General features: G+C 28.6%; 1 protein-coding gene across 6 annotated transcripts in view; it reads left to right on the plus strand.

The window, feature by feature from the left end:
* Positions 1 to 12,500, plus strand: part of LOC145247917 (innexin unc-9-like) — a 601,649-nt gene that overhangs the window by 447,306 nt on the left and 141,843 nt on the right. Inside the window, exon 1 of one of the 6 annotated variants that reach the window (XM_080109551.1) lies at positions 1,257 to 1,779. The exons of the other annotated variants lie outside the window; for them this stretch is intronic. Within the exon in view, the coding sequence (XP_079965677.1) occupies positions 1,730 to 1,779 (50 nt within the window). The 5' untranslated portion in view covers positions 1,257 to 1,729. Of the gene's footprint in view, positions 1 to 1,256; positions 1,780 to 12,500 lie in introns of those variants that run through there. 6 annotated transcript variants of the gene reach the window in all.

Below are 12,500 nucleotides of genomic sequence, written 5' to 3' on the forward strand. Positions count from 1 at the left end.
TTTTTCTACAACCTGTCTATCTTCCTACTCATCCTATCCCTTCAAACACTTTTCCGTTATTTTTCCTCTTTTTCATTTTTTTTTTTTTTTTCATTTCGATTCTGCTTATTCAACCATAACATGGTTCGCTCTTTATCTCTTTCTTTCTTTCTACGTCCACGGCAAAGGCTTGTACTTATAGACGCCCTGGCTTATCTGGCGGATTTTAGAAGCACACAAAATGTTCCGTCCGCAGAAGGACGGTCGTGATAGACATAAAAATGCTTTTCTACCTACACCCGGGTTCGAACTCATGTTACCAATATGATTATCGGATGTATAAATTATCTTAAACAGGAGATACCCTGCCAACCGTCCAATATACACCCTTCGTATCAACTATTCTCTGCCACAAAGTCAAAGCCAAATCCGCCACACCACTCCCCATCACCTCTGCACTCCCTATTTCGGGCAATATATCCAAATCGTTCGACTTGGCTGAATACCCTAAAAAGAGACGCATTGCTTGCTATACTTATACACAAGCGTAAACTTTGAATTTGAGTGGCATTCACACCCACCCACTCATTTTAACCCCACACGCGGAAGAACACATATACGCATACACATATAGAAAGGAGTTTGCCAATGCAACACACACATAAACACCTCCCGATGTGTCCACGTATCGATAATAATATGTTCACGCATACTTGTTTGAAGGTGTATACTCATACACACTTACATACTAACTGGAACGGTTGATTTGACACTAGCACACATACACGTACACATACACATACAGCCTTAAGCGTATAGACTCTGCACATTTTTACATATATAAACCACAATACGCACATACTCAATCAATAACTACACACGCATACTGAATTAAATAATTTATATTTACTAACAACTTATACTTTTAAAATAATTATACTGCATTTTAGCATACTTTAGTTTATATACCGTATATCCACACACACACGCACACACACACATGCACATATATATATATATATATATATATATATATATATATATATATATTTGTGAGTGTATATATTAATATGTACGTGTATATACTGAAGGTAATATTTGTGTATTAATCTTATATTATTAAAGTATAAGTTTAAATTTATTTACACTTTTTACATTTCATATATATATATATAAATATATATATTTATATATATATATGAAATATATATATATATATATTTATGTATATATCTATATATTCATCCCAATAATAATGTTTTAACCCCCATACACCAAATCACACACATACAATAAGTCATATTCCTACACGACGAACACTTATCACGTACAACTAACTTACACATGGATTTAAAAAAGCGATATGCCAACTTTGAACTTCCGCAAAAGATCCTGATATAAATATATGTTAATTAAATTTAGGCAGTTTGGTTAGCCAATCAAAGAAAAAAAAACATACAACGTACAAAAACAAAACTTTACTTAGTATTCATACAAAGTGTACCCTTAATATAGTGTTAAATGATATATCGGCAGCATTACAATTAGTGTATTCAAAATAATGCGAGTATTATGAATAAACAAACAAAACAAACAACTACGTAGCACTTGCAAAATTCTGGAAGACAAGAAATAATACCGCAAATCTAATCATCGGACACGTGCGCCCTTACACATAAAACAAGCGGGTACTTTTTACAAAAGGAATTGTGAACTTTGAATTAATACGAACAATTATACTGACAGAAAGATGAATTCAAAATCCGGCGACAAGATGGGAATTTCGGAAAACCTTCTATTGTAAATATCATTTGTACCTTTTCTTTCTCCCAGCCCAGCGCCCCCAGCGGTCCCCAACGTTTTTGTGCCCCGACTCCCACCTCTACGATAATTTTGACCTGTCAGATATAACCTTTGGGTCGTGCTGATCGATGTCCCTTCGCTGATTAGTTTGGGAATTCTTGAAGACTTGAAAAGGAATAATAGTGAACACGTTTTCCTAAGATTATTTCAGGAAACTTTTAGGTTGGATGGGGGGGGGGTGATTTTAAATAGCAGTTTTAAAAAATAGTTAACCTTATTTTTTTATCCGTAATTTTTCAGACTAAATGCGAGTCATGCACGGAACATTATCGATTATAAATGACATTAGTTTAAAAAAAAAAAAAAAAGAAGAAGAAGAAGAAAAAAACTTGTTCATTTTATAAAATGGAGTTCGCTTTTTTGGGGGGCGGGGGGTCACAATTTTTGTCAAAGTATCCAACTTTTAGTATATATATATATATATATATATATATATATATATGGGGGGGTGCGTGAGTATAATCATTTATATTGTATTAAACACTTTTAAAGTTAAATAATTTATCGATACATTTTGAAGTGGTTTCATTTGGGCGGTCAGGTTTCGATCCTGGCCTGATGAGGCGTGATACAGCGGAACACTACTGTATGTGGATGACTATATATATATATATATATATATATATATATATATATATATATATATATCCGCAGAACAATATTTTTTTCCAAAAGAATACGAAATATTAAAATTAATACTACGTTTGTCAGCGTCAGATTACGAACTCATTTTTTTTAAGGGACCAGAGATTTTATTGCTTTTTTTTCACAAATGAAAACAAAACAGGTGTCAAGAACAGTTTCTTATCGAAATAGTATCCATCACTATCTTGTTAATACTGTTTAACCAATAAAATATTATATTAGATTAAACAATGTGTACACGTTAGTGGCAGACAGCAGATAACTCAATCTCGAGTTGTCCCCTATCTCCTTATAATGGAACCTACTCATCTATCCACCCAATGCAGTGGATGGTGCGCTTGCGCTGGGAACCACTGACCAAACGGGTTCCCCTTTTTTCGCCGCATGAAATTTGTGATAGAACTTAAGCAATGAGAAAAGTTTTTCTTTATTTTTTGTTTTTTTTTTCTTTCGATTTATTTGTTTGCAACCTTTTATACTCTTGCAGGTATGTCACCTGTATTCGCACAGGGTTTAATTTTAATTTTTCCCCAGCCCATTCTTTCCATCTTTCTTCTCTCTCATGCTTTCTCTTTATATATATATATATATATATATATATATATATATATATATATATATATATATATATATATATATATATATATATGTATATATATATATGCATATATATATATATATATATATGCATATATATATATATATGCATATACATATATATATATACATATACATATATATATGCATATACATATATATATATACATATACATATATATATGCATATACATATATATATACATATACATATATGCATATACATATATGCATATACATATATATATACATATATATATACATATACATACATATATATATACATATATATATGCATATACATAAGCATATATATACATATATATACATATATATACATATATATACATATATATACATAGATATATACATATATATAAATATATATTTATACATATACATATATATACATATGCATATACATAAATATATATATATATACATATGTATATGCATATATATACATATATATATACACACACACACACACTCCGAGGTTAATATTATTCAGAGGTAAAATAACCAATAAAGTTTAACGAGGATAATGCAAGAGTGCTCAGTTTGTTTGTACATAAGTACTAATATGTCGCTACCAATTCATGAGCATGTTTCAGTCAGCTAGTTACTAGTAACTAGGTACCTCTTCAGGCGAGACAGCTTATATGAAAGCTAAGTTTTTAATAAAAATATCTCAGGTCTTAAGTGTCATAGAGACTTATTATCAGGAAGCTCTGTTACAAGTTGTTAAAAATAGGAATAAGGAATAAAATTAAAGTGTGTGTCAAACAGACAAAAATAGTGGTGGTCATTATGGTCAGTATTGAAATGAAGGTAATACTTGGTGCTGACGGTATATATAGTGAAATTATCTGAAAACTTTTATCTAGTTTCATGGTGAATTCGATTGTTGGAAATGTATTTCTTTGCTATGCCGTTTTATATATCCGAATGCAAGCCAAAGCATACGTCCATCGATGATTAACGTCAAATTTCCGTGAAACTGTAAAATAAGGTTACGATAAACACCTTTTAATTATTATCCATTATTGCCAAAAAGATATATGTGGTAGTATGTCGAGTTCCTCGTGTGTGCTAGATCGTTATATTGCGCCATCCCTGTTTCAATACAGTGAAGTTAAGTTTAAATTGTTATATATATATATATATATATATACCATAGGTATATATATATATATCTATATATACCGTATATATAGGTATATCTATATCTATATATACCATATATATATACACACCATATATACATATATATATACATATATATACCATATATACATATATATATACTATATATATCATATATATATCATATATATATATACATATATATACCATATATATACACCATATATATATATATATATATATATATATATATATATATACCATATATATATATATATCATGTATATATACCATATATATACCATATATATATATACCATATATTTATATATCATATATATATATATATATATACCATATATATTTATATATATACCATATATATATATATATACCATATATTATGAAAATTATGATGTTTGTATACTTGTTGACATTATAGGCTACACGAAGAGCTCAATTCCTTTATGAAAAAAATACTTTCAGTGATGTGCTTACACTTATTTTATTTCGTAGAGAACTTAGGGAAGTAATTCGACATCTTTGCTTGCTGTCAGTATCACAAATATTTTCATAAAATTACAAATAGCCCCACCCACCCTATGTCATGACAACAATCTGTTGAATGTACGAGAATCTTATGTGTTGTCGCGGGCAAGCACCTGTGGCCAGGTGTTAACATAAATGAAGAAATAGGTACGTGATAGTTTTTACACATATCACGTGTCGGAAACGTATTTACTATTTATGCATTTAATATTGAACGCCATCTCATCGAGTATATTTTAAAATATTACCTTATTAGGCTGAATAGATACATTATTGAGATTATTCATATAAAAAATAAAACATTTAAAATGCTTAAACCTAGTTTCTTTCTTATATAGTCAACGTTACGGTCGTTGTGAACTTCCTCGGAGAATAACCTGTTTAATTTCTTTCTTTTTAAAATGCATAAACAATACGTGGCAATGATGAAATTTTAGTTGTTTTTAATTCTTATAATATAGCATGCTTTTATTGTTACTTAAAATTGACATATACTACTTGACCATGCTGTAAGAAATGCCTATAATATATAAAAAAGAATGCCTCCTTTAGGATCGAGATATGAATATAACTATAAATCTACCTAGATGTAAAATCTATAGTGAAACAAGTGTTTCGCAACCTCAACCGTATTTCTTCGTACATAGTGTTGCTGTAGTCTCGTGACGAAAGAATATCAGAAAAAAAATCCTCTTAAACTGGGGAAAACTATTGTTATCCCGGAGTTTTCTTTGCCCCTTAACAGCTGCGTAAATAAAGATCGGGGTTTAAATCTGCTCTACGAATTTGTTCATGCCCGAAGGGAGAATATATAGGTTCATACCTTTAACACCAATATTAGTGGAATTGATATAGAAGCCTAGACACATAATAATAGTAAATAATCTCTCTCTCTCTCTCTCTCTCTCTCTCTCTTTATGTGTGTGTGTGTGTGTGTGTTTACATATATATAATATTTTGTTATATAGATACATGTATATATATATATATATATTTATTTACGTATATATATATTTATATACATGTATATATGTACACACGCACACACATGTATGTATGTATGTATATATGTATGTATGCATTACATAAAACTATAAACCAGCTTTTTAAATTCTGTTTGGTACAAGGACAATCTATTTATATACTCTCAGTTAATTTACAATTTTTTATGTATTTAAGTGAAAACTGAAATTAAAAGTGAAAGTGAAAGTAAAAGGGATATGACTTATCGCAGTTCCTAGCATTTGTATTTGTGTGTGTTAGCGCGCATGCGCATCTGTTTGTGTACGTATCCGACTTCAACTCGGGGTGATAGCGACGTGTTCATTTACTCTTGAAATGACATTTCCGGGTTGAAGGTTAAGTTGATGACCCCTTTTACCCACCGTCGCTACCCTTCTAAGCAAACACAAAACAAACATTGTTATATAAGTGAAATTGACAAGACTTGTTCAAGCTTTAATATATTGGATATTTTCTCCTGTTTTGTTTAATGTCGAAATAAATTTAGATCTTGCTTTTAATGAACGATTGTAAAATTTGTGATGAAAACTAAAGTTTATTTCTCGTTGATGCTTTTACGTCAGTTTCATTACTTCTTTATTTTTATGCTCCTTTGTATCAGTAGATCACAAGAGGCGATATTCTTAAGGTACGCGTGTGTAATCAGCGCGTTTAGAGATAAAAGTAATATTTACAACTTCTGTGTGGCAGAATTATTTTGAACATGAGAGTGACAGTCGGACCGACGCACATTTAAAGCTAAGTTTGAACGCATCTTCACACGAACATACGTCCATTCATTTTGCATGTTGAGCTATTCAAATCATATTTCATACTGAAGCTGCTAATCGGTCGACCAACGGACAACGCGAGTTATGTAGATGCGAGGACTTATTTAACAAAAGAAAAACTTTGCTTGGAGCTAAAGTACACACACACACACATGTATATACATTTGTATAAATATTTGTGTGTATGTATATGTGTATATATATATATATATTTGTATAGGGTGTATATATATATATATATATATATATATATATATATATATATATATATATATATATATACATGGCATATTCACGTTGACACACCAGTTCTCACCAGATCACTGAAGTTAAGCAACGTTGGCTATATGTGCTCTTCGCTTACTATGACAAACTGTTATAAGCATAACACATGACAAATTGTAAGTCACAATGAAATTGTTATATGTCAGCTCAAATACCAGTATTTATATATATATGTATATATATATATGTATATATATGTATGTATATATATGCATATATATGTATGTATATATATGTATATATATATGTATGTATATATACATGTATATGTATGTATATATATGTGTATGTATATATATATATATGTATATATATGTATGTATATATACATGTATATGTATGTATATATATGTATATGTATTTATCTATATATATGTATGTATATGTCTGTATATATACATGTATGTATATATATGTATATATATACGTGTATATATATGTGTATGTATGTATATATATATGTATGTATATATATACGTATGTATATATATATGTATGTATATATATGTGTATATATATATGTATGTATATATGCATATATATATGTGTGTATATTTATGTATGTATATGTATGTATATATATGTATGTATGTATATATATATGTATATATATGTATATATGTATATATGTATGTATATATATGTATGTATATATATATCTATGTATATATATATATATCTATGTATATATATATGTATATATATGTATATATATGTATGTATATACATGTATATATATGTATGTATATATGAATGTATATATATGTATGTATATATGAATGTATATATATGTATGTATATATGTATATATATGTATGTATATGTATGTATGTGTATGTATATATATGTATGTATATATATGTATGTATATGTATATATATACGGATATATATGTATTTATATATGTATATGTATGTATATATGTATATATATGTATGCATATATATGTATGTATATATATATGTATTTATATATGCATATATATGTATATATATGCATGTATATATATGTATGTATATATATGTATATATATGTATGCATATATATGTATGTGTATGTATATATATGTATGTATATGTATATATGTATATGAATATATATGTATGTATATATGTATGTATATAGATATGTAAGACCAGTATCCGCATTAAGCTGGTCTGCAGTTTAATTTGTTGCTGGCTATCTTGCTCTTGCTTGTTGCTGGATCTCAACATTTTGAACCGAGAGAGAGACTTAGCTGTCGTACAAAGCTAAGACTCTGTAACATCATATTTGTATAGATACTCTCTCAGACATTTGGGCTCATGGATTTTAAATGTCTGTGGGAGTGGCACTCGTCTTTAAAGACGTTGCAATTATCATCATCATCATCATCATCATATATGTATATATATGTATATATATATATGAATATAAATATGTATGTATGTATATGTATGTATATATATGAATATATATGTATGTATATATGTATGCATATATATGTATGTATTTATATAAATATATCTCTGTATGTATGTATATATGTATGTATTTATATAATTACATATATGTATGTATTTATATATATGTATGTATATATATGTATGTATTTATATATATATGTATATATATGTATGTATTTATATAAATATATATATGTATGTATATATATATGTATGTGTTTATATAAATACATACGTGTATGTATTTATATATATGTATGTATTTATATATATATACGCAAGACACATATATTATAAATATATAAATACATACATACACACACATATTTATATATATGTATGTATTTGACACATATATTATAAATATATTATATATATATATATATATATATATATATATGTATGTATGTATGTATGTATGTATGTATGTACTTATATATTTATAATATATGTTTCTTGCATATGGACGGACTTCGTCTTGCATGTGGACGGACTTCGTTAACAGTGCCCACGAACTTGCTGATTTTAATACTCGAATTTTTAATCGACTTTTCATCGACTATATATTTTAACTTATCATCACCTAACGCCGTTTACTGTATATTTTAGTTTTCACTTTTAATTCTCATTTTAGCTACTTCGCACTTTTTCACCTGAAGATGATTCGTGGACGAATCTAAATCGCTCATGACAGCAAGACCTATGTAACCTTTATTAATATTTTTGATTTCCATATAAAAAAATTTATACGGAAAATTAAAAACTTAAAAAAAATGAATCATAAAGCAAAGTGTCTCTATTGCATTTAATAATAGTTGCTTGAAAATATATATATATATATATATATATATATATATATATATATATATATATATATATATATATATATATATATATATAAAGTGGCCGTCCCTACCAAAGTCCTCTGTCATCTTTTGGTCTACAGGCGTGAGATTTTGATATGGACTTTGCCCACTTAAATAGTTGCTAATGAGTTAAAAAAAAGAAAGAAAAATATTGGAATGTGGCAGGCATTAGCCGACTTACTGTTCTCTCATATGCATGCGTAAATATACATTTATAGTTTAAATTATATTATTTTTTTAACCTTTAGATTCATATGCACGTGTTTCAGCCTGGGAGTTAAATGTTTTAGCTTTGATTCTTACGGATAGAACTCAAGATCATATTTTGTTTTTACCTTTGGAAAGCTTTAGTACATATTGTATAATACAATATTATATTACAACGTATTTTATGACCAGTCAATGCCAGGCAGACTGTTAGCATATATATATATATATATATATATATATATATATATATATATATATATATATATATATATCAGAAATACAGAGAGATCAAGATATCGAGGTAGGGAGAAAGAGGGGAGGATTAAAGATGGCGTATAACTGATATCGATCTTTTACATTTTCACTCGACATTTCAAATGTCCTTGCTTTATTAAATATTTAACAGATACTACAACTCGATCTTCATGATAAGAGATAATTCGCATGTACAAATATGCATATCACTGTGCATGTATATCCATTTGAACAAGAATTAAGATGAATTATATATATGTATATGCAAGTATATGTATATAATCAGGTTGGGTGTGAAGTATTGTGTCTTAAACACCAACTCCACACACACAGACACACGCGCACACATACACACACACACATATATATATATATATATATATATATATATATATATATATAAAAGTGAACGTGTCTGTCTGTCTGTGTGTCTGTCTGTCTGTGTACATTTCCCTACGCAATAACTCTGTCAATTTTTAGTCTATAGACTCGAAATTGGAAATACCGGGTACTGAGATTTGGGGAAATCGATGTGACGGGTGTCAGCCAGAAATTTGGCTGTTAAGGGGTCAAATTTCAACGATTTGACCTTTAAGAACTCTACCAAACTCCTCCGACAATTTTGGGTCTAGACACTTGAAATTTTAGATATAGGTTCCTTGAACCTGGATCTAACTTAATAAAGTGATTTGAGCCCGAAACTATCAATTTTAAGGGGTCATAATAGGAGTCAAAGTTTTAAAAAAATAACCATTTTTTTGTTTTTTTGCTTTTTTTGCACAGCATACACCTCCAAACACCCGAGCAACGCCGGGCACCCCTGCTAGTATATATATATATATATATATATATATATATATATATATACAGATAGATAGATATAAATATATATATGTATATATATATATATATATATACAGATAGATAGATATAAATATATATATGTATATATATATATATATATACAGATAGATAGATATAAATATATATATGTATATATATATATATATATATATACAGATAGATAGATATAAATATATATATGTATATATATATATATATATATACAGATAGATAGATATAAATATATATATGTATATATATATATATACAGATAGATAGATATAAATATATATATGTATATATATATATATATACAGATAGATAGATATAAATATATATATGTATATATATATATATATATATATATATATATATATATAGATAGATAGATTAAACAAGTTTAAATATATTGATAAATTAATTAAAATGGAATAAATTTTTAAAAATTGGTCCATACAAGGAAGAGTTTTATAAATATACTAAAATTATATATGCGTTTACATCCTATATTTTTTTATATATCCATGTATACATTTATACCTATAAACGGTTAAAGAACAATGGAAAAATGTTTCTTAATTTAAACGTCACTAGCCTCCTCAACATTCGATTTATATTTGGAACTACACGAAACTTCCCTAAGTATTAATGGAAAAAGCAGCTTCTCCAAATTTTGATAACTACATCTTTGATACATACATGTGTGTGTGTGTGTGTGTGTGCGTGTGTGTATGCAATTCCTTTAATGGCAATGCATCAGGTGGTCAGCTTTTGGGGGGGGGGGAGTAGAAACCTGAGAAGGACAAATTTTCTGCATTGTTGAAGGTCAACAGTTTCCAGAAGCACATAGCGTTTTCTTTAGCCTTTTCTTTCAACGGCGTTTTACAGCCTTTACGACATCCACTCTATGTGTGATTCCGGGGAAATTAAAGGGGAAAAGAAAACAAATACTTGTCTTTGTAAGAGTCATAGTCAACTTATACAGTTAGCTGTCAAACATTACTTCTTTTGAAGTAAGATATCCCTTTTTACGGGGCGGGGGGGACTACAATGTGAGATATTCCTTTTTGGCACGAATTACAATGTGCCGCTTATATTTATGATATACTTTTATTTTTTTATATCGATATATAAATGTGAAGAGTTTGCACAAATTTTCGTTGGACGCTCCTTTCTTCATCTTCTATAATATAAATATAACCTGTCTGTTTAAATGTATGTATGTATGTTTGTACGTCTGCCTAAAACTTCAAGAAAACCTACAGATTTTCACGGGATCGGTATCGTTTTGAAGCGCGATCCTTGAGACGACAAATATCGAAAAATTAGCCAAAAACATTAATTCCTTCACCCTTAACTGGGCGCTTTTCTACAGGGAGGGGTCGCTTTTTTCGCCGATATTTTCGAAAGTCATCCCCTCTTTTCGATTGCCTAACCTTAATTTTAAACTACGGCACTTCCGGTTTGGCGATGGGCGCAACAGAAAAGACGTCACGTTTTTTTACATGTTCTTTTCCTTCTTCGCGGTATAGCTTCGAGCCTGTTTGCTTACTATCACTTTTTTTTTGGGGGGGGGGAGGGCTCAACACTCACTTCAAACACTTGAGCAACGAGGCTAGTACCCTTATAAATGTTAATAAGTTTATATATTGGTTTATAAAGGATAAATTCCCAGACTAATAGACTGATTATTATTAATTTTTAAAACACAACGTTTACCGTAAGAGTGAAAAGAGTGGGTTGTATTTATTTTTAGGTACTTTTAGCCAAAAGGGGCAAAGGGAAAGTGAAAATACTTTCATCAAAATTCAGATATCTCCGAATTTTGCAAAATTTTAGAAATGGGTTATTAGATTTCTTCAAATTTCAGTGTCTTTTTAAAAGCTTTTGGATGGCATCATATAAGCGCAGCCTCTCAAATCAGATTGTCGTTAACTTTGATCTATATTCATTAGATAACAATAAAACAAGATTCACGGAATTTCAATTTCTTTTAAAGACCCCTTACGTATCATAGATTTTCA

Source organism: Euprymna scolopes, chromosome 26 (genome assembly GCF_053919585.1).
Source record: "Euprymna scolopes isolate OS-2025 chromosome 26, ASM5391958v1, whole genome shotgun sequence".
Taxonomy (NCBI): domain Eukaryota; kingdom Metazoa; phylum Mollusca; class Cephalopoda; order Sepiida; family Sepiolidae; genus Euprymna; species Euprymna scolopes.